The following is a 24,164-nucleotide window of genomic DNA, read 5'->3' as shown; positions in this document are numbered from 1 at the left end:
AAATGACACTGAAGCAAAGATTTGAAGGAGATAAGGGTATCTGAGAAAGAGCATTGCACATAGAAGAAATAACAAGTACAAAGGCCTTGGGTGTTCAAGGAGGCAATGTGATGGGAATGCAATGAGCAGGGGGAGGGGTAGTAAGAAATGAGGTCACAGACATTAAAAGGGAATCAGAGAAACATAGGACCCTATAGGCTACTGGAAGAGGTGTTCTTTCACCGAGAGAGATGGGGAGCCACAGGAGGCTTTTGACCACAGGAAGACAAGACCTGGCATTTTAACAGGATCACACCGGCTGCTATTTTGGATAGACTGTAGGAAGGCAACGGTAGAGGCAGGACAACCAGCCAGGAGGCTGCTGCAATAGTTCAGGTGAAAGATGATGGCACCCTGGACCAAGACTGTGGTGGAGAAGGTAGTAAGAATTACTTGGATTCTGGAAAACAACGTTGATGGTTGTGTGGACAGGAGTACTGACTGCTGGATATGAATATGAGAGAAGCTGTTTCTCTCTGGGTTAAGTAGCTGAAGGGATTGTGTTCCCAATCTCCTGAAATGGGGAATATCAGGCTACGTCTTCTCTATACTCCAATTAATGTGAACTATTTCCTGAACATGTATATCCCTACACACATCCTTCTCCTCCACCTGTAACAGCCTCCATTCTAATGTCACCTATCAAAATCCTAGACCTTCAAGACCCAGCTCAAAGGCAGCCTCCTTCCTGAAACCTAACCCGGCTCTAACCCTAGCTGGAAGTGATCTCTCCTTTGAATCTCTAAAGCATTCAGTTCCTACCTCTTTCATGGTATTTAACCACAGTCTTTGGGCCTCTCCTCAGAAGTATTTGTGTGTGTGTGTGTGTGTGTGTGTGTGTGTGTGTGTGTGTGTGTGTGAATTTATATTCAAAGCATCTCAGAATAAAAGATGTCTTCCATTTCTTTTTCTCCAAGCCCACTACTATGAAAAGAGTCCTATGCACATTAGGTGCTTCAAAATGCTCCTGATTATTTCCCGGCAATTCATTAAAAGGAAGTTTCCCTCCATCAAGAGAAGAATCTATAAATCACTGACGGTTCCAAAAAGACCATTTATAAAAAGTCTCCAGGGGCGCCTGGGTGGCGCAGTCGGTTAAGCGTCCGACTTCAGCCAGGTCACGATCTCGCGGTCCAGGAGTTCGAGCCCCGCGTCGGGCTCTGGGCTGATGGCTCAGAGCCTGGAGCCTGTTTCCGATTCTGTGTCTCCCTCTCTCTCTGCCCCTCCCCCGTTCATGCTCTGTCTCTCTCTGTCCCAAAAAATAAATAAACGTTGAAAAAAAAAAATTAAAAAAAAAAAAAAAAAGTCTCCAGGACTGAGGCTCAAATATAATTCAGAGAGGTAGATCTCTTCATAGATCAGAGCCACTTTTAGAAAAAATATCGGGCCACCTGGCTGGCGCAGTCAGACATCTGACTCTTGATTTTGGCTCAGGTCATGATCCCAGGGTCGTGAGATCAAGCCCCGCATCAAATCGAGTTCTGCACTGAACGTGGAGACTGCTTAAGATTCCCATTCTCTCTCTCTCTCTCTCTCTCTCTCTCTGCCCCTCTCCCCTGCTTGCACTCTCTAAAAAAAATTTAAAGCAAAATTCTTTTTAAAGAAAAGAAGGGGGTGCCTGGGTGGCTCAGTCAGTTGAACATCTGAATTAGGCTCAGGTCATGATCTCACAGCTTGTGGGTTCAAGCCCTACAATGGGCTCTGTGCTGACAGCTCAGAGCCTGGAGCCTGCTTCAGATTCTGTGTCTCCCTCTCTCTCTGCCTCTCCCCTGCTCATTCTCTCTCCTTCTCTCTCTGTCACTCAAAAATAAACAAACATTAGGGGCACCTGGGTGACTCAGTCAGTTAAGCGTCTGACTTCGGCTCAGGTCATGATCTCGCGCTTCATGGGTTTGAGCCCCGCATCAGGTTCTGTGCTGACAGCTCAGAGCCTGAGTCTGCTTTGGATTCTGTGTCTCCCTCTCTCTCTGCCCATCCCCCACTCACGCTCTGTCTGTCTCTCTCTCTCAAATAAATATTAAAAAAATAATAAACATTTTAAAAATTAAAAAAAAGAAAAAAAGAAAAAATATAAAAAACTTGGATCCAAACTCTGGTAGACAGCAGGGCTCCCTAGAACGCCTCAACAGACAGTGGCCAGTCTGAGACAGAGCTAGAGAAGAGAGCAGTTGTCCTCTGAAATAAGCAAATCAAATGTGTCCCTGTGGACAAAGGTTTAAAAGAAAGTTTCTTGGCTGATCTGCTTGTAATTTAGAGGAAAGGGGGAAATCTATGCAGTTCTTCAAGTAGTTTAACTACAAAGCTGTGTGATCTCAAGTATATTCACTTCTAACAGCAGGATAAATGAGTAATACTGTACTGTGTCAAATAATGCCCCCCCCACTCATGTCTACCTGGAATCTCAGAATGTGACCTTATTTGGAAGCAGAGTCTTTGCAGAGTTCAGATGAGGTCATAATGGATTGGGGGGTTGGGGCTAAATCCAATGACTGATATCTTTATAAGAGAAAGAAGAGGAAGATTCAGATATGGAAACACAGAAAAGAAGGTCATGTGACAACAGAGACAGAGATTGAATAATACAGCCATAAGCCAAGGAGCCCCAAGAATTGCTGGGGACCACCAGAAGCTAGGATCAGTCAAAGACGGATTCCTCTCTAGAACCTTCAGAGGTAGACAGGCCCTCTTGGACTTCTAGCTTACAAAATGGTGAGAATATAGTTCTGCTGTATTAAGCCATGCAGTTGTGGTAATTTGTTACGGCAACCCTAGGAAATGAATACACTTCCTGTTTGATTTAACCAATCAAAAACATATAGACCACCCACTATGTGCAGGATACTGGTAGAAGGATTATAATGCTGCCTCAAAGCAGAATTAGGAAGGACAACCCCTACCTAGGTGATTGGAGATGGCATCCTCAAAGAATGACTTGGAGCGGGATCTTGACTATGATCAGGATATACAAGGTAAAGAGTATTCCAGAAACAAGTAATAGCATATGCTAAGGCTCAGCAACTTAAAAAGGAACACTAAGTTTAAGGAATAGTGAAAAAAAAATTCAATATGACTGAAATGTATGCTCCATGTGGGCAGGAAGCAGGAGATACAGTGAAAAAGTAGAGTAGAGCCACCTATGAAGAGGCATATAAGCCACACCCAGGGCTTTGCACTTTATTTGATAGGCAAAGACTAACATGATCAAATTTGTTCCCAGGGAAATTCTTCTGGCAGCAGTATAGAGGAGAGCCTAGAGTGAGGGGCATGACCAATAGCATAGTGATGTATCAACAATCCAAGAAAAATAGGACGGGACTAAAATGAGGAAATGGCAGTGACAGACAACTGAATCAGGCACTTTTTGAAGAAAAACTGACAGGATGTGGTGGCTGACTGAATATGGAGGGAAGGAGAATAGTAGAGTATGACTCCCAAGTTTTGTCCTGGAAGGGGACAGGATCACGCACAGGAGTGAAAAAAGAGGGCTGAGAACAGTCTTAGGGAAAATCAACATTTAAAAACAGGTGGAGAAACAGGAGTGGGAAAGGCCCGGAGAAGGCAAGAGGAAAACAAGAAGAAAATGATGCTTCTGAAACCAAAGAACAAGAGGTGTGAGGAAGAATGATCACATCAACAGAAAATACTAAGGGGTCAAAAAATTAAAGCTGAAAAAAATGTGTCCAATGGATTCATTATAGGTAAGCCACTGGCAACCTGGGTGTAATCAGTTCTGATGGAGCAGAAGCAGTGCCCTGCATTCCAAAGATAATAGCAACTCATGAAGATTTTTTTTAAAGAGGTATGACAGTGAAGGGAACAAAGGCAATTATACCCAGTTTCCCCCTAATGCTCAATCAGCCACCAAGTCCTGCAGGTTTTCATGTAAATGTCGCTTACAACTGTTTATTTCAGAAACTTCATGGAGGAGGCTGTCTTGCATGGGACGCTGGGATGAGTGGCGTTTGGATAGGCAGAGAATGTAGTGGACAGCAATGCATTAAGAAAAAGACACAGAGGCACAACAGTAGATAGTGCGAAGTGTCTTCAGCATTACCTTGTGTAGACACACCAGTCTTGCTCGGTTTATTTTGGGGAACACTAAGGAAAGACTCTCAAGTTGAGTTGAGGCCACCCTGCAGAGGGCCTTGAATGCCAAGTTATGGAGTATGGACTGGATGCAGTGGGCGCTGTGAACTAACAGGAGTAAATGAGTGTTTTAATAAGGTGAGTACAGGTACTTGGCCTTTTAGAAAGACTAACAACAGGGAGCCTGTGGTGTCTATCCCCTCTCATCTAAAATTTGATTCCTTGAACTTTAAATTCTTTCCAGGCCAAACCTGTGACTTTCTAAGGTTTCCTGGGCCAATACCCAGTTCCCAGGGATGTCCCTTGTGAACTTCTACCTTGTTTACTAACCCACAGCCTCTCAGTTAACTATTCTAACTCAACTCTTTTTTTTTTTTTAATTTTTTTTAACGTTTATTTATTTTTGAGACAGAGAGAGACAGAGCATGAACGGGGGAGGGGCAGAGAGAGAGGGAGACACAGAATCTGAAACAGGCTCCAGGCTCTGAGCTGTCAGCCCAGAGACCGAAGCGGGGCTCGAACTCACGGACCGGACCGTGAGATCGTGACCTGAGCTGAAGTCGGACGCTTAACCGACTGAGCCACCCAGGCGCCCCCGAACTCAACTCTTAAGTTTGTGGGTGAGTAGGGGTTGGGTTTTCTTTCAACTTAGTCTCAACACCTCACAATAAAAGCTCAATAAATACTTGCCAAATTAAAAATTAGCCCGAAAACATAGTTTTTACACATAAATCTGTAAAAGAAAATCTCCCCAAACATAAGCCATCTCAGAGCCCCTGATGTGGATTATCTATGTCTCCAATTAAATCATCCATATCCATTTTTTTAATAGCCAGACATACACCAGATAATGAGGGGATAGCAGATTGAAATAAAAATGTTAATACCTATAGCTTAACCTCATTTTCCATCAGTAAGTGGCTGTCTTATCTACTGTACTCCACAGGAAAGGCACCCTCTTGGAGTTAATACCTCGGGTGGTAAATGTATTTTCCCTAACGATGAAGGAGAGCTTGGGTAGAATGAGTGGAGGAGCCCGCTCCTTAACTGGTTATTTGCAGTATGGGACATACTTGGCTGGGTTCATTCATTTCTTTATTCACACATTTAGTGAGCTTCTCCAAAGGCCAAGCAAGTTAGCAGGTGCTGGAATGACAGATCCTCCAAGACTTATGCTAGGATAGTGCTGCTGCGGCAGATCTGCTCCACACAGAGAGAAAACGTTGGTTACAGGCTTTATTTACAGGTAATAGAGCCTTTGGTTAAAAAAAAAAAAAAAAAAAAAAAAAAGCAGTAGTTTTTCACAGGACAATCGTGTCCATCTGATCTGAGGCCGCGGGTCGGAAGGACTAAGTTTAGACAAAGAAAGCCAGCTAGGTCAGCTCCTCACCCTTGCTCTTTCGAGGCTCCTGCTCGGAGGATGGGCACAGGGACTCCGGGGACATCTGCTCAGGCAGCTTCTCCATGGGCTGGGTCCAATCCCCGGTGCTACTCCAAGGCCAAGACTTCCCCTAAAATGTCTTCAGAGCGCGACACAACGGACGGGCAGTCACTTCAGAAAAGGGAGGGAGAAGAGGGCAGATGCAGGGAAAACGGCAGGTTTCCCGGGAGAGGCTCCCAATTCACTCTCCCCAGGCCGGCTGGGCCCCGGCCCGGGGGCGCGGCCAGGCCTGCAGCCCCAACCCCGCACCACGGGCATCCCTTCGGCCCGAGCCCCCCGCCGCAGTCCGAGCTTCCCCCAGCCACGGCGCAGACCCGGAGCCCCGGCCCGGAGCCCCGACACTCACTCGCGCAGCCGTTCCGCAACGACGGCCACCTCGGCCCCCGGGGCAGGACTGGAAACTCGGGCTCCCCGGCGCGCACTTCCGGGTCCCGTCTAGGCAGCTCGGAGGTCTCCTCTCGATCGTGGGTTCTCCAGGGCCGCTGGGGAGCCGGACTCGGGAGCGGTGTGAAGTTGGGGCCTCCTTTGGCGTTCGTCTTTCTCCAAGGACGGATTGAGAGAGGATGGGCAATGTCCTTTCATTGCCCAAGTGGACCTAGGGTCTAAATTGGTTTCCTTCTCATCGCCACTGTCCCGTGTGCACACCATTTGCCTCCTCCCTTGACCCTTGCCGTTTTACCACCCATCTTCACCTCTCTCTCTTCTTCCAAATCACAAGTCGGGGACCCTGCGGGGCCCGAATTTCATATCTATGCCCGCAGTCCAGCCAGTCCTTTCCCTTTGGGGCTTCAACTTGGCCAGTGTTCCCCCTTCACTACTCCCAGCGCCTCCCAATTGCGCCTCGAGTGTATAAGTAAGCAGGACGTATCTGTACCAATGGGCTAAAAGAGGAAGAAAAGCCTTAGAAATAAGGTCAAGATTCAAAGAGCTTACAGTGCCCGGAGTTTGCCAGGGGCATATTTGACATGTTGAAACAGTAAAAATGTTAGGGAAATTTGTTCACGATAAGGGGAGTTTCCTGCTAAACTCCGAAATAGCAGTTACCAGCTATGGAGTACTTAAACTGACCTTATCTCATTAATCTTCACGACAATCCCATGAAGTTCGTACTTTTTGTAATTTTAGTGCCAGAAACTGCAGACTCAGTAAGCAAGTAAAGGCAGCATTTAGAACCCTGGCCCGTTCAAACCAAAGCGTCGAGTCAAACTGCGCCCAGGAAGGACAATGGTTAGATGGAGTGGAGATTTGTAAATGAGCAAGTGCAGGAAAGAAAGACAGACACTGTCATTATGCCCAAGTTGTAAATTTATAAACATGGATGGAATACAAATATAAGAGGTTAACCATTTTCTAAAAGTGAAGAGTGAATGAGATCCATCAGCAAAATGAAAAATTCCAGTGTTTCTTTGACTTGTACAGTGCACCATCTGCTTGAAATCATCCTTCCAGTCTGGGATTAAACACTCATTCCTCCATGCACTTGAATTTTTGAAGGGAGTGTAAGATGTGATACCATTAGGATACAAATGTTAGCAAAAAGAGACAGATGTCACAGTTTGATGACTCCAGTAAGGAGTGCCTAAGGGGAGGCAATTCCTACCAGTCTAGGATTCCTGATGGTCTCTCAAATTCATATTTAAGCTCTCCAAATCCAGGGTACTCCCCTGGACAATGCTAGTCCTGCACTGCTAACTGCTTGCTCCTTAGTTCCCTTTTTTCGATTTTATGCCAAACACTTATATGTTCACTGGTTTTTATATTGGTGTTTATAGTAATTTTTTGGCACTTAATATATGACCAGTACCTTTTACATTATCTTATTTAATTTTCATGCTACTGTTAACCATTGTACAGATGAGGAAACTAGAGAGGCTAAGTAAAATTTCCAAAGTCACACAGCTAGTAAACAGCAAAGTACATAGGTAAGTCTAATTCCAAAGCCATTGCTTTGGTAACTAATCTGCTTTAGTCTTCATTGCTTAATGGTTTGATTCCTGTATGTTAACTGTACCCACAGGCTACTACTACTGAATATCCTAGCACCTGGCAATAGTATTACTGAATGAATGAAAAGAATCGTTGAGATTACATTTTCAGATGTGGGAATCCCATTGTGCTTTGCAGTTATGATACCTCAGGGGCCTCTTTGGAACTTCATTCTTAAATTTCCTCAGTTGCCTACATCCCACTTCCTAGGGTGAGACATTACTCCAGAGAGCGTAATTACCTCAAAGATGCCATACTCCTTCATCTGAAACCCTTCCAACATGCTCTCTTTTGCCTGAAATCCTCCCCTTGCTCCTTCGTCTTCCAGTGGTCTCCATCTGTCTAGTCTACCTCTATTCACTCTTTTGCTCAAGCCAAAAACCTAGGAATCAAACTTGATTTTCCCATTACCCACTTTACTCCACTGCTATAATTTAACCAGAAGTGATAGTAAACCTAAGAATACAAGTCCATCAATCAGCAAATTCCAGTTAGCAGGATAAAAAGCATATTCTGGGCACTGAGAAGTGTAAATATAAATCTAGTAATGGGCGTGGAGGTACCTTGACAGGAGGTAAGAATTTGGGAGCTCTGACCTGTGGCCTGTCATTGTCAAAACTATCTAAGCCTGTTTCAGGGAGCAGGGTCTCTGACTAGCTCCCCAAAGGTACTGTCTCCTAGTATCCCAGACAGCTCTGGGAGCATTCAGGATCAACTGCAAACTGATAATAGTCAATCACTGAGGATGTAACAGGGAATGAAAAGCTACCAAAGAAAACTTCTCCAGGTTCTGGGATGTCTAATACCAACATCATGATGATGGGAAGCTTGGGAGTCAGGCCTTTGAGCCATTAATTTGCTGACTGACCCTAGCAGGTTCTTCAACCTCTCTATACCTCAGTTCCTCTGGAATACAGAGCTAGTTCCCTTGCAGAGTTGTTGTGACAGTTAAGTTGGAATATGAATGCACATACACATACATGTAGGTAGGTGGACAGATGGAAGACAGATAAAATTAGATGTACCTTAACTATTAGATTTTGTCTCTTCCTTCCCCAGTCTTCAAGATTAAAAGAATAAGAACACAAACTCATACTGGACTGATTAAATATTGCAAGCTTAAAGAGACAAGTTAATTCTCCTTGAGGATTATTTTGGTTTCTCATTTTTTAAACGTTTTACTTATTCTGCCTAGCTCTCTGAAACCTCAATCTATTTATGTGCCAAGAACATCCCAATCGAAAAACCTTTAAGACCCTAAACATTCAGACTTTGTTCCAGAAGTCTGTGGAAGAGCAAGCTTTGTATCAGTATGAAGGAGAGTGATCCACTCTTGTTGTGAAGCAGGTTTCTGGAAGGAAGTGAGTTGCAGCCAGGAAGGTGACTCCAAGATTTTCAAATGCTTCTGGCTGAGGCCTTTAGATATTTTTGAAACAGATTCTGAGTATCAAACACACCTTTATTCCAGTGGAAGTACAAAAGCACATTCCTAAACCAATTGCATACATGTGATTTTTTACATATTCTGCTATTTAGGGATTAATCTGTTTCATAATTAACAGAAGTGACCACTGGTCTCTGTACATAAAGGGATACACATTCATAGACAAGGAAAGTAACATGCATTTTCATTTGCTTTTACATTTAAATCAATTCATTTAGTTCTCTACTTTGCCCTGATAAGATCCTATGCTTGCTGATGGCTAAGCGGCAAAATATAGTCGTAGAACTATCCTAGAGGTTAGCCATAAGAGGCTAATAGAATAAGCAATAGATTTTTATATATTTGTTGAGGATCTCTAGTGAATATTGTAACATCTGAATCACAAAGGCCTCACTTGCTGGAATGACAAAAAGAATGTTAAATAACACTTGTCTAATTCACAAAATGTTATGAAGCTTAAGATGGAAACATACAACAAAATATAATAAAATGCTTTGACATCACCTGAAGAATCATGAATTCTTGGCGAAGTGTTAACAGTGACCCTGAACTCTGGACATCCCGACATCTGTGATCAAAAAACCCAAGTTCTTTTATATGGTCTGTGGACTCTGGTATAATACAGAAAACGTGATGATGAATAAACAATTATACACAAAGCTCCCACACTTCAAATACTGTCTTGCATTGATGAGGGAGACTGGGGGGCAAAAATTCAAACAGATAAAGAAGCAAGCGTAGTAATTAAAATTTTACCAGGAACAGACCTGACACTCTCTTGAAATACTCTCTCTAGAGATATTACCTAAGAGCAGCAATATCTTTTTTGAAAAGTTGCATTCCCTTATGAAGTTCTCAGACTTTTTTGTATAGGTTCTTTATATTTTGCTCTATCAAAAGCAGACCTGAGCATTTTGCTGTCCTTCAACAGAAGTATGTAAGATAGTTCTAAACTTCACCATGCAGATTAGGCGCTGAATGAATGCAGCTAGACCACCAGGCGTGTTGTTGGCTCCCTGATGTTCTTATCTCTTATTAGAGGGCCGTGGATGCACACAAGGCAGCTAAGAATGTGGGTGTCATTTGAAAGTATTTATTAGCTGCCTGCCCCAAATACATGGGAGATAGAATCCTTCAAACTCTTGGATGGACAGGACGTGGAAATCCAACTCTTTTTAAAGGAAGATGCTTCAACTTTAGGAAAGACAGCAACATCAAGTAGGGACGGTATACCTGCTGGTGAAAAGCTTAACACTAGAAAACCATCATTTGAAGGTGCTAAGAGAATGGAGAAATCAACAGGAATCCAAGTGTTGTGGCTGGAAAGGAATAGGAAGTAGGATGCTCAGGAAACAGCAGACCTAAGAGTCTGTTTTGAAAAAATCTTGGGCTGAGGACAGCAGAAAAAGCTAAACGAGCTACTTTCCAGAAGTTAGTATGTTTGTACATTGGTGTATTAACAATATCTTAGAGAAGCTATAACAGGAACCAATTTGAGGAAAAATAAAATTATTTATAGGCCATATTTTTAAAAATAGCTTAAATGAGTTCCATAAATAAAGTTTATATATCTACGTACACCACCTATTAAATAAAAGAATGCCATGAGGAAACAGCACTGCATTCACCAAGTCACTTCTCAGACTATATTCTTCTGCAATGAAAAAGATCAGGGCTATATATTAAAATTTTATATAAAATTTTCACTCCAGTATTTTGATGTGGAGTTAAAGCCTGAAATATGGTAAATTTTTCCATTTGCATTAGATTAGATTCTAGTCTGGACTTTCTAAGGATTAAAAAAAAAAAACAAAAAAAAACTTGAACTCTCACTGAAAGATTTGTCATATTTACTACACTCGAATAGCTTCTCCTGGGTATGGAATGATGTTGAATGAGGGGTAGAATATGACTGAATTTTCCCATGTGCATATGTTTATTACATTCATAGGCTTTCTGCATGGAATGAATTTGATGCTGAACAAGGTAGTTTCTTTGAAGGCTATTTCACATTCATTACAGTGGCAGAATTTTATTCCAGTATGAATTCTCCAATGGTGACTAAGGTATGAAAACAGCATGAAGCATTTACCACATTCAATATATTGGTAGGTTTTCTCATTGGTATGGGTTTGCAGATGTTGATGAAGTTTTCCTACATTCATCACATTCAGACAGTTTCTCTCTGGTGTGGATTCTCTGATGAATAAAGGTTGAGCTGTGACTGAAGGCTTCACCACATATATGATTTCTCCCTGGTATGAACTCTCAGATATTGAAGGAGGCCTGAATTTGACTGAAGGTCTTCCCACGTTCATCACATTCATAAGGTTTCTCTTTGGTATGAATTCTTGGATGCTGAACAAGGTGTGCTCTCTGACTGAGGTTCTTTTCCCATGCATCACAATCAAAGGCCTTTTCTCTAGAGAGGACTTCTTGTTGAAGAACAAGATCTGAGCTATGATTGAAACTTTCCTCATAATCATTACACTCATAGGATTTCTCTTTCCCATGAATTTTGTGATGCTGAATAAGGCATGAAGTTTGACTGAAAGCTTTTCCACATTCATTACATTTGTGTGGTTTCTCTCCTGTGTGAATTCTTTGATGCTGAATAAGATGGGAACTCAATCTGAAGTCTTTTCCACATTCATTACACGTATAGGGCTTTTCTCTGAGATGACTTCCTTGATGTTTAACAAAGGTCAACACACAATCATTGTATTCATAGGCTTTCTCTTCACAGTGGACTTTCTGATGTTCAACAAGGTATGAGGTATTATAGAAGTCACTGCCACATATAGTACACTTACAGGGCATCTCTCTGTGAATTTTCTGATGTTGAGTAAGATGTATACTACGACTGAAGACCCTTTCACAATTACTACACTTATAAGATTTTGCTCTAGTGTGAATCCTCTTATGTGGAGTTATGTCTGAGCTCTGACTACAGGATTTATCAGATGCTTCACAGGATTTATCAGATGGTTCACATTTATAGGGCTTTTCTCTAGTGTGTATTCTTTTATGTCGACTAAGACTTGAACTCTGACTGAAAGATTTTTCACATTCTTTACATTTGTAGGGTTTCTCTCTGGTATGAATTCTCTGATGTCTAGAAAGGGCAGAGCTCTGATGGAAGACTTTCTCACATGTATCACATTTATAGGATTTCTCAGTGGCAGAAATGCTCTCACATTTACTAAGGTGGGAGAGATCCATTAAGCTTTCCTTATATTCACTACTCTGAACATCCTGTATTAGATTTATTTGTTCATGTTTACCAGCAGCTGAATTCTGGTTTACGCCCATATCATACTTATCAATGTCATCAATATTCTGTATTCTAAGAACTCTCTGATCTGTATCAAGGGTAGAGTCCAGACTGAAGCTTTTTTCAGGTTCATTACATTCATTGTTCTCACTGGTGAAGGTTTTCTTGCTGATTGTTATTTGCCTAAACTCTCTCTCCAGGAAGAGAAATTTCCTTAGGATTTCCTGAAGCCTTTCTAATCTGTCCTCAGGTTTAGACATTTCTCTAGTCCCAGGAACTTGGGCAATATCCTTTTTGAGTCTTCCTACTCTCACTTTGTATGAATGTACTTCTTCCAAAATTTCCTGCTTAGGAATCAACAGCTTGTTCTCTTCTCTGGTCTCTCCATCTGATTCAATATATAAATAGAAAATGCAAATGTAATCTGTACCCTATGCTTAGGGGAAAACAAACAAACAACAACAACAACAAAAAAAAACCCTCAGAGGTGAGAAAACTAATCTAAAATCTACTAAAATGAGAGAACTTTATTTACTCAGAAGTACTGGTACAGAATCTCAACAGCAGATATAAGGGCATGACTAAGAGCAGTGATGTAGTATCCAAATGGTTCAGGGTATGGTGCAAACAGGGTTTTCAGCAGAGCAAGAAGGTAGTCAATTAAGGTGTTTCAAAGGAGATAGCAGGGAAATAGTTCAAAAAGAATTATAGATAAGCAACTTGAGTAGGGACCCAGTACAACTTGTGGATGACAAGGGATAAAATAAATGCAAAGAAGTCATCAAAACTGAAGGGAAAAGGAAGGAGCTCTCTCCATCTGGTATACAGGCCGAGCTCTTCATTCTGATTGCCAAGCGGCTACAACTTGGCTCCACAACTGGACTCTTATTTCCCTACTAATTCCATCTGATTGATTCTACCTTACTCACCTGAGCAGTCATCTCTTAAGACTTCTCTATTCTTAGTTTCCAGATCAAAGACCTGTAGATCTTGTTCCAGCTGGGAGATCCCATCAGGCTTGGGAAATGGAAATCCTGCTCATAGAGAAGGAAATGGGATGTGGCAATTTATCCCCAGATACTACACCAGCCACTTTTTCTCTTAACTAATGGCTAATGGAGAGAAAGTAAATTCTCAGAAGACAGTAGGGAAGGCCTGGAGAGTGAGAAGGGCAAAGATCCTCTACAAGGATCTCCTATTGGTGCTCCAGAAACGGGTGTATTACAGGGCAAGTTGATGACTTTGGGAGAGGTTTTCATTTAAATAGTACTCAGACAAGGGAATCTGTGCAAGGGTGTTTATGTGTTTTCACAGAAGTGATCATTTTCACTCTTTAGCTGTTGCCTATAGATCAAACTTTGTATTAGACCTGGTCTACAAATATGAGACCTGGTCAAAAGGGAAGTCATCAAAATATAACTCTGCTGGACTGGAAGAAAGTGAATACTCAAGCACCTATTATGTGGTGTGCTAAACTGCAGCAACAGAATCAGTGAAGACTGAATAAATGCTCTAAGAACCAATCTCAATTTGCTTCAGGGCACATGAGGAAACAAAAAAATAACACATTCTTATCCGTTAGGAGCTTACACTCTTGTTTATTCGACAAACATCTATGGGGTGTCTCCTATAAGCAAAGTACCTAGAGACAGATACAAACTATAATGCGGTATAAAGAAGAAAGTGCAATAAAAGTGCACTTCCACATAAAAACGGTCTTTTTCTGGCTTATATAATGAATTGCTAGGATCTAATCTCTTTCAAAGTAAAAGCAAGAAGCAGTCTGATCCTGAGGGGCAGAACTATTATAGTACTAAAGGGGCAGTTTTTATACATGTTCAGCCCAGAAAGCTTCTTGTGGCACACATACGAGGTGGTCTAGCTCAAGCCCCTCAAATCCAAAAGCCTTCCTCTCCACTTACTGAATATCTACACAATTTGTTATTGTTCTCTTATCCTGACATGTCACTATAAAATGTAGTTTATGGACTTTTATTTAATTGGTTTCAGGAATTATCATCCCTACTTTATTTATAAACTCTCATTAGCAGTGACAATATATCTTCTATCTTGCATTTCTTTTGACTCATTTACTTAAAAGCTACTTATTGAATGCCAATTTTGTGTCCTAGTGTTAACATGTAACAGGTAATCAGTGTTTCTAAAAGGGCACTGGGCCTGGAAAATATTACAAACCAACAGCTGTCCTCTTGAGATTCCATGTGAGAGCCTATGAGCAGGCAGATGAGAACAGAGACAAGAAAGGCTTTACTATGTTTCTGAATTCCTGCTGAGCATTAATAGTCTATTCCCCTTTTGGATGCTTATTTAGTTAAGGTCCTCCATACCAAATGAAATAATTTTTCAAATTAAAAAGTGTGGCATGAAGCAGCAAATATTTTGCTCAGAATTCTGAAAACATAATTTGCAACTTTAACTCAGTATTAACTAAGGTGTTTCTAAGTATTTGATAACTGAAGCAAATTTTGGTTATTTACTCTATACACCTACGTCACCTACACACAACAATGTGGAAAAAAGGGTTTGATTTTATTTATTTAAAAAAAAAAATGTGTTTAATGTTTATTTTTGAGAGAGAGAGACAGAGTGTGAGCAGGGGAGGGGCAGAGAGAGAGGGAGACACAGAATCCAAACCACAGTCCAGGCTCTGAGCTGTCAGCACAGAGCCCAACACAGGGCTCGAACGCACGAACCTGAGATCATGACCTGAGCCAAAGTCAGATGCTTAACCAACTGAGCCACCCAGGCACCCCTGATTTTTAAATTTTTTTTTAATGTTTATTTATTTTTGAGAGAGAGCATGAGCATGAATGGGGGAGGGGTGGGGAAGTGGGCAGAAGATCTGAAGAGGGTTCTGCACTGACAGCAGACAGCCCGATGAAGGGCTTGAACTCACAAACCGTGAGATCACAACCTCAGCCAAAGTCAGATACTTAACTGACTGAGCCACCCAGGGACCCCAGAAGGATTTGATTTTAGACTGTGTCCAATGTAATGCAGTCAGGTATAAAAGAAAATGCCTGCTGGGCAATTAGAAATACAAGACCACAGTTTAGATGAGAGAACAGGGTTTGAAATAGACTTAAAGTCACCTGTATCATCAGTATCATTAAAATATTAAGCTAAGGTTTACTGCTCATTTCGTAGGTGCAAAGTACCACACAAAGAACTTTACAAATTTTCACTAACTTAATACTCATCCTACCTTTACAAAGTAGAAACTATTGTCATACCCATTTCCCAACTAAAAAAATGAAGACTGAGAGGTTAAGTAACTTGCCCAAGGTCACAATGACAGGTGAAGCTAGGGCTCAAAGCCAGTCTTATTTCAGAGCCTGGCTTTTACATAATCTACTAGTAAAAAACAATGACTATGAATGAAACCCTTCCTCCAAAATTCGTACAGAAAGAGAACAGAGGACCAACACGTTGACGATGGAGTAAAGGGTGAAAACAATAAAAATAACAGAGAAAGTTATGAGAATAATACATGGAGAGCCAAGATCCAACAGATTTGGAGTCGTGGATGTTCCAATTAAAAGGAAACTAAAAAGATCACTTAATGTCAAAGAAATAAAACTCTCCTTATAATAAAAATCCTAACTCCTTGGCAACAGTATGAGCAATATTCAATTTGAGGAAATTCCCCTATCAAGAACTAATTCAAACACACTCCTGAAATTTGTTTGTATTTAAAAATCTGGTCTATGGGGCACCTGGATGGCTCAGTCGGTTAAGCATCTGACTTCGGCTCAGATCATGATCTCACGGTTTATGAGTTCGAGCCCGCGTCGGGCTCTGTCCCGACTGCTCAGAGCCTGGAGCCTGCTTTGGATTCTGCATCTCCTCCTCTCTCTGCCCCTCCCCTGCTCATGCTCTGTCTCTCTCTGTCTCTCAATAATAAATAAACGTTAAATAAAAAAATATATAAAAATCTGGTCTATATCTCATATCACTTGCAGTCCTTTCCAAAAAAGCATTTAAGTAACTATTAGCCAGGTACTTACACACGTAATTTAATCTAATTTAATCCCTGGCACAAACCCAGAAAGGCATACGTTATTTTTCATGTTTTATAGATGAAGATAAACATTATCAGTTTAAATAATTTGTTCAATATATCACAGTTGGGAAGATAAACCCAAGTCTGATTTCACAATTTACATTCTTTCCAAATCTACCATTTTAAAGGTCACAGGAAGCATGAAGGCAGGTTTTCTTGTCATTGATCTGAATGCCTTTATCCTAAATTTTAAAGTCAAAACTCTATGCTTTCAAAAATATGCATTTACTTTAAATTTTTCCTATCTAAAATTATTTTATTAAAGTCTTTTGATTAATTCTATTTAAACCTTTACAGTTCTCCAATTAGATTTATTTTTAACTTAATTTGGTCTTTAAAAATAACATTTAACTGAATCCAGTACTACACTATATGTTAACTAACTTGAATTTAAACAGAACCTTGGATAAATAAATAACATTTAAAATTTACCTCATTATTTGGTTTGTTGCCTGAACCAGTTATGCTAAGATTTTTGCCACATGGAAGCTTTATGCCTTTCTTCTTGGTCCTTAATAAATACACAAATAAAATCTCTCCTTAGCAGTATTGTTCTTGCATAGATACCTATTTTAGTGGAATGTACCCCTAACACAGTTTTCTTTTGAATGCATGCTCTTTCTGTTCCCAAACTGTACAGCCTTATGCACTTCTGTACAATTTTTCATGGCTACTTCTAATTGTCATCAGGGTATTAGAGCCATAAGAATATAAAAAACACTATAGGGGCGCCTGGGTGGCTCAGGCAGTTACACTCCAACTCTTGATTTCGGCTCAGGTCAAGATCTCACAGTTTGTGAGTTCGAGCCCTGCATCGGGCTCTGCACTATCAGTGCAGAACCTGCTTGGGATTCTCTCTCTCCCTCTCTTTGCCCCTCCCCAGCTCAGGCTCTCTCTCTCTCTACCTCTCAATATAAATAAACATTAAACATACACACACACACACACACACACACACACACACACACACACACACACACACAAGCACTCTATATAAGGTTGGACTAACTGTTCTAAGGGGTAAAATAGTGAAAAAGAGCCTAAGTGTCAGAGTCAGATCTGAGTCCTAAGCCTAGCTGTGACCTTGAGTGGATCACTTGACTTTTCTGAGCCTCAGTTTCCTCACGTATAAAATAGAATAATAACTACTTTACAGGGTTATGGTGAATTAAATGAGATATGTACAGTACCTCGTAACACGTTGACTCCTCAATAAATAGTAGACTGGCAGTAAAAGACATTCTATAGAAAATCATTTTTGTCCTCATGACATCAACTTCAAAAAGTAAAAGGTATGTGTCAAACACTTCCTGATTTATCAACTTATCAACAACCAGAATTTTGATAAGCATGTTTCCAATGATGTTATCTAAAAAGGCACCTGCCCACACTGCCTCTGTGTGAAATGGAATCCAGACCACTTTCCTGGTCTCCTGAACTAAGTCACAAATGACTCCCCTTTGGTGACCCTCAAGCCAGTAATCCACTCGTTGTCAATAGAATATGCTTCTTTTTAGATTTGGTAATGAAAAGTCTGATTTTTTACTTTTTTATAGCTCAGCTGTTCATACTTTGTATATTTACTACTTTATAGTAGAAGCACTTATCCAAAAGGAACAAAGTTTTGATGTCTGCTGCAAATACAACTCGGAGCTACTGCCATGGGAAAAAGAACTTGATAGTGGGGTTGCTAAGTCAGGGACTGAATTATAATGTCCTTATTCTACAACACCAAACATTAAGCTAATTAAGTGTAAAATCTTAAACTTCAGGTGAAGTTTGCCGAGCCCACAAAAATGAAAAGCATCTCCTAATTTTTGTAAAAAATAATTACTGGGGCACCTGGGTGGCTCAATCAGTTAAGTGGCCGACTTCAGCTCAGGTCATGATCTCATGGTTCGTGGGTTCAAACCTCGCGTCAGGCTCTGTGCTGACAGCTCGGAGCCTGGAGCCTGCTTCAGATTCTGTGCCTCCCTGTCTCTCTGTTCCTCCCCTGCTTGTACTGTCTCTCTCTCAAAAAAAAGATTTAAAAAATTTTTTAAAAATTACTAAAAAGATGCTGCTGACTTGGTCACCAAAGCAAGTTGAATAGGAGGGCTTCTTGTGTGCATTTGAACCCATCAGGTGTGAGTGTGCATGCACGTCCTGTATATGTGCAGAGATGACAGAGAAAAAAATTCAGTCCAACAGCATGTTGTGCTATTAGGCTGATTAAAGTGCTAAGAAGTTTTTTTTTTTTTTTACTCCAAAAAGTAGACAGGTTAACTGTTGGAAATTATGTAATTATTAGATAAAATTAACAGTAGTTTACAATTACATATCACTTTACAGTTTACAAAATTGTTAAATATACATTCAGTTTAATACCCTGAAATAAGGAAATTCAATTCTTTTGCCCTCCCATCTCCCATCCGTGAAGGACAGAGCTAAGGAAAACTTGATCCGGAAAAGTCATATAAATGCGTCAATCTGTATAGCACCACAAAGAGTAAAGGAGACAAAGGCAGGGCCTTGGAAGGGGCCACAGGGACGTAAAGGAGAAGACTAGAGTGTTAAATATGAGGAAAGGCCAGGGGTTGCAGGAAAATTAGGCAACAGAAATGGCAGGGTCACGTTCACTCAGAAAAGAACAGTGCACAGCATATGTCCCACATTCTAAAATAACATGAAAAGATCATAACTGAAGAGCTGGAGTTGAACTTTGTGGTTTCACAGAACACAAATAGATGACCACCAACCGTGGCTTATGAATGAACTCATAACTCAGGTTCAAAATGCATCTGGCTGCAACGGAGGGCCTCCTCGGCCCTTCAGAAATTTAACAAAGGTCATCTGAGGAGCTGCAATTTTACATAGTGATGGCATCCTGAGAGCATCAATCAAGTGTTAATATCTTACAATCGTGGAAAAGGAGTTTCCGAGCGGGGCCGAGCAATATCGATGGGAAGCCGATACCTGGGCCATCTCTTGGAGATTCCTGCTGAAAGAACTGCAAGTGTTTCTCCAGAGAAAGCACTTGCCTGGGTATGACTCAGGGCCGGGCAGGAATTCACACTATGAATCCGGGTGGTAGGAAGGCGGAGAAGTATGCCTACAAAGATCAAAGAGCCAGGAATGGGAAACACACTAAAAACCTTCCAGTGGGCAGACTGCCTCCCCACAGATAACAAGACTTCTTTAATCCTGAGTGTAATCAAGGAGACAAAGGAACACCCTGGATGGCACCAGCATAGGCAAAGCCAAAAAAGGGGGGGGGGGGGAGGGGAGAGAGGGAGAGAGAGAGAGAGAGAAAAGAAGAGTGTGATTAAATATATTCATACATTAAAAAAAAAAAAAAGCAGCAGAGACAGGCAAAAAAGGAGGAAAGGGGGGATGTTCAAATCAAGTGGGCTGCCAATAGCCCTACAGGTTGCCGAAGCCCAGCAGCCTACTGTACCATCCAAATGACCCAGGAGAGACTCAGTTTAAAGCTGATACTTCTGCCCAGGGTGAGGTTACTTAGAACTACCATCTGGATGACTCACTGAAATAGACTCACAGTGAGTCAGGTCTTTAAATGAAATCTCTCCAACTCTGCCTGCTTAGAGGTGAATTTAGGGATGTTAAGAGGTGAGGGATTATTCAACAAGGATTTTAGCCTATCTTAAAAAAAAGCATTTCTTTTTTCAAAGAAAATGGAAAGCTTTCAGATACAGAGACAATGAATTACCAAGAAAGAAAGTGGTTGTGGATTGGGAGGCTCTAGGGTCCCTCTCATAAAAAAAGAAAAGATAGGGAAGTCAAGAACTTAAGCCAAGCACAAGCAAGTTTCCCTTTTCTAACAGGGAACAGATGTCCCACAAAAGCAGCAATCATTAATTACAAATAAGGAATAAAACGTCTCATCTTGAAACCCCCAAAGAAAACCCACTCCCAGAGATGACCTTGAAGATGGAGGATTCAGAGGTTCTAAGACCTGGAATCTGAGCCACACTCTACGTTCTCAGAGACCTCACACCTCCTCAGAAACCAAGGAAGGAAAGAAATCCTAAAAGGTAAACTGAATAATAAGAAAGTCCTTACCCACTGAGACCACGTTCCCATAATTCTCTAACATCACTTCTCTGTAGAGATTCCTCTGAACAGGGTCCAGGCATCCCCATTCCTCTCGAGTAAGGTGCACAGCCACATCCTCGAATGTCACAAACTCCTGAAATAATACAGCCTGGCTGCGCTGGGGAATGAGGCCACTAGAGCATCATGGCCAGAAAATGAAGGAGATGACACAAAGAGGGTGTCCACTGTGTAGCAAAGCTGGGGAGGAGGGAGAAGAGACTAGAATCTAGGGAATAAGTTCCATAACCTTTAATATCTAATAAACGCCCATCACAGCACCAGGGATAGAGAAGGAACAGTGTTTACTGGTGGTGGTGGGGAGATGGGAAGGTGGTTTGTGTGAAGTCCAGGTTTCTGAAGAGGATCAATTTCCAAATTGGGGTCTGCTATTGAAAAAAAAATTCAGGCAGGGTTTACGGATGGGTTGAGGGAAGGGCCACACTCGATCAGTAGCAACAGTCCCTGAGGAAAAGCAGAGGGTTCCTCAGCTCACCTGGTACCTGGCTGGCAGGAGCGTGGCTGCCTGGTCTCCTGGGCTTCCCTCATGGGGAAGAGCAGGCACCTGGGGAACAGGTGGAGCTGAGGGAGGAGAAAGGAGCCAAGAGTGAGAGCAGCCCTTCCCCAGGGCTCCCTGACAGAAGAGGGAGTCAGTGGGACCCTTCTGTACATCAACATTCTAGTAACACCAATCAACATTTATCAGGTACTTGAGTGCGTCTACTCTGCTCCTTCTCAGCACTGGAATGCCCTCCTTACCCACATTTAGACCTGATACAGGATTTTCTTAAGAAATCTGATATCTCACTTTATTCTCAGGACATTCCTCTAACAGAAGGGTAAGCACTATACCTGTTTTGCAGATGGGCAAAGCAAAGCATAAAGACTTGCAGTGACTCGTCCAGGACAGTGGTTATTTAGTCAGCTTCTGACGCTCTCCCAGACCCTGTTCTGTAAATTTCGTTAAGCCTTTATGTGAACTGGCACTGTCTCTACGACCAGCATGTAAGGCTCCCAAGAATAAAGAATGGTCACCTGTTTCCTCACCATCCTTTCCACAACACTCTACACACCGTGGCACTCGCAGTGTGAGTTGCTGACACGTAAGTTATTTCAGGCACTGCAGTTGGCCACATGTAATCTCAGAGAAGGTTCTTACAAAACAAAAAAAGGTACCAGACATATCAACCTATCTATACGATTTTACATAAAGATGTTACTGTAGAGTCAATATGTGATGTGTGTACACGCATTGTGCTCAACCAAGGAATTAAATGGTTGGTTTTTTTGGCCAAAATCAGATTAGTCACAAACACTGCAGCTGCAACAGAATGGCAGGTGGCAAAGCTCGCAAAGTCATCAAGGAAGGAAGAAACTAAGTGAAAGGAACAGGGGGAGAGATGGGCCCTAAACCTAAGAGGAAGTAAAAGCGAGGAGGCGAGGATTGTGAGAGGCAGTAAAAGCAGCGTTATCCTAGAAATGAATCTGGGATAAAGTAAAGGTTGTACGAGTGAAAAATAGCTAAAGCAGAGTGAATGCCACCACTCTGCCTGTTAAAGAAAGAAAGGCTGTCCTTAATATAAGAGCCCAAGACCAGGACTGAACTGAGTCACGTCTGTCCTTCCCTTCCAGACACCCTGGGGGCCATCTTCTTATCGAAGTTCTTGGCCTCCTAAGTTCCAGGCCCGGGAGCCCCACTGCAACTCCCATTCAATTGGACTGAAGGGCTCTCTCTGCCTTACCCCCGTTGAGTTCCTGCTCCATGTCGGTGTCCTGCGCGAACTGCGGCTCTGGGGACAGACCCTCAGACTGGCTCCCCAAAGACTGAAACTGGACAACTGCTGATCCTGCTGCTTCCTGGGCCGGTATTTCCTCCATCCCTGTTCTGGAGGACAACGATCATCACTGCTGGGTGAGATTGGGAAAAATTATTGTAACAAGTTAAGACGGCCCATTATTTTACATCCTCCGGACTGAGCAAAATATCTGACACGCTGTAGATACTCCACAAAAACAGCTACAAATGATTTACCCACCTAAACAAAACAACAGAAAGAAAAAATGGAAAAATTTCCGTTTCAAATAGCTATGAACCAAACCATATGGTCCAAGTATGGTTTATTTAAACTCTCCACCAATTCAGAATTTGTGATATTTCAAGAAAAAACAAACAAACAAACAAGAAAGTACAACTTAATAGAGTTCTGTGGAAAGTTTAAAATATTTGAAATACGCAAACTTCTTTCAAGGCTCAAGTTTGTAGCCAGAAAAGTATGCCAGTTATGATTATTTATTATTTTTTCAGCAGACCCCTGAGAAATTATTTGGTAAACGCTCGGTCAGCGCACTTTGAACTACTAAACGGGCTTGACTAATAACAAAATTCCACTCAGGGGGGTCAGACCCTTCGCCTAGGTGGGCAGGCCGCTTCCGGCTGGCCCGACAGTAACCCTGGGAAGAGCTGCGGTTTTCAAACAGGTTTGGCCGGCGTCCTTCAAAGCCAAGGACGCGACAAGCTTCCGTCCCGCTTCCACAACCCTCAGAAAGGGCCCTCGCGCCCAGTCCTCAGAAGGCCTCGCCCGGCGCTGCCCTCCTCTCGCTTCCCTGTCAGGAGAAGACGCGATCCCAAAAGGGCGAGGGCGGGCCACAGAAACCCAGCTCACACCAGGGCAGAGTCACCGGGTCCTGGCGGCGGGGCCATCGGTTCGCTGGGCGTCAGGGCGAACCCTGACTGAAGGAAAACAGGCCCTCGCCCGCCCGCCCTGGAGCGCTCTGGGGACGGGAACCGCCGTCGACCGAGTTCCCGGGCGCTTCCTCCTCCTCCCCGGGAGCCTAACCTAGCCGCGACCCCAGGACTGCTACCGGGAACTCACCCGAAAGGAGGGGCAGGCCGAGCGGCCGTCCCGTCGCGGACACCCTCGCTCTAGGGGCAGCCCTGGGCTTTCCGGGGTCGCTCTAGACCGCTTGGAGGCCGGCGCTTCTCAGTGGCACTTCCGGAGGCGGAGTCCCGTGGCCGTGGGCGGAAGGTGGGCCCCGGATGAGGGCCCCCTGGGTGAGGGCCCCGGATGAGGGCCCCGGATGAGAGCCCCGGATGTGGCGTAAGTACCAGGGACGTGCGAGTGCTGGGCTCTTCGTTTTACTTCTCTGGCCCTGACCTTCGTCCGTGCTGACCCCGCCGGCAACCTCTGTAGCCATTGTACCAGTAATGACCAGGACAGCCCCGGGTTTGGGAAAGCGTCCTCGCGGGGTAGTGGCCCGCTCACGTCGTGCGTGTTCCGGGAGTGGAGGGGCAGACGTAATGGTCCCGCTTCTGTAAGTCAGCAGGTGGGGAACTAGTACAGGGGTACGAAATACACTGATTAAAGCGAGAATGGAAGGCTCTTGGGTGGTATGAGGACCACAGAAAACCGTGGGATCGGAGTCCATTAATGTTTTGGGCCGAGGGACAGGGCATTGAGCAAGTTAGGAGTTTCTTAGAGAAATTGAGACTGGAAGAGAGCTGCGTTCCTGGGGGGGGGGGGGGGGGGGGCGGGGAGAGAGACTGGACTATACAGAAACTGGGGTAAGTAAAGCGCGGAGCCCACGGACAGGCAGGCCAGGCGCTAGAACAGAAGTACCGAGGGCATTGTGACCTTCTGGATCCTTACTGAATGTGATGTCTTATGGTGAAACTGGATCTGCTAGGGACTGGCAAGGCTCTTAGTTTTCTTCTTTTTTA

The 24,164-nt window shown here is 42.8% G+C and overlaps 2 protein-coding genes and 1 long non-coding RNA gene across 15 annotated transcripts in view; 1 reads left to right on the top strand and 2 right to left on the bottom strand.

The window, feature by feature from the left end:
• The window catches only part of TMEM225B (transmembrane protein 225B), a 29,025-nt gene extending 23,348 nt beyond the window's left edge, over positions 1-5,677 (bottom strand). For all 7 annotated transcript variants that reach the window (XM_086691997.1, XM_086691999.1, XM_086692000.1 and 4 more), the window contains exon 1: positions 5,516-5,677. The gene's annotated coding sequence lies outside the window, so the exon portion shown is untranslated. The remainder of the gene's footprint in view (positions 1-5,515) is intronic.
• LOC147572919 (uncharacterized) lies at positions 2,497-3,718 on the top strand. Its single transcript, XR_015245433.1, has 2 exons — positions 2,497-2,748; positions 3,564-3,718. It is a non-coding gene; the product is annotated as an uncharacterized LOC147572919 (long non-coding RNA).
• A 1,176-nt stretch (positions 5,678-6,853) lies between the features above and the next one.
• ZNF655 (zinc finger protein 655) lies at positions 6,854-23,450 on the bottom strand. 7 transcript variants are annotated; one of them, XM_086691965.1, is made up of 6 exons: positions 23,320-23,450; positions 22,189-22,351; positions 20,943-21,028; positions 20,417-20,543; positions 13,200-13,304; positions 6,854-12,658 (listed from the first exon to the last, which is right to left on the bottom strand). In XM_086691965.1, the coding sequence occupies exons 2-6, from the start codon at positions 22,322-22,324 to the stop codon at positions 11,265-11,267; spliced, it is 1,848 nt and encodes a 615-aa protein (XP_086548091.1). In that variant the 5' UTR covers positions 22,325-22,351; positions 23,320-23,450; the 3' UTR covers positions 6,854-11,264. The 7 variants fall into 7 exon arrangements, with proteins under 7 accessions (XP_086548091.1, XP_086548092.1, XP_086548093.1 ...); XM_086691966.1 differs by having other exon boundaries at positions 22,189-22,354; positions 23,320-23,437; XM_086691967.1 differs by lacking the exon at positions 23,320-23,450 and adding an exon at positions 23,110-23,313.
• Between the last annotated feature and the right edge of the window lie 714 nt (positions 23,451-24,164).

Source organism: Puma concolor, chromosome E3 (genome assembly GCF_028749965.1).
Source record: "Puma concolor isolate L17-30 chromosome E3, mPumCon1.1.hap2, whole genome shotgun sequence".
Taxonomy (NCBI): Eukaryota; Metazoa; Chordata; class Mammalia; order Carnivora; family Felidae; genus Puma; species Puma concolor.
This window is presented reverse-complemented; position numbering and strand designations above follow the sequence as displayed.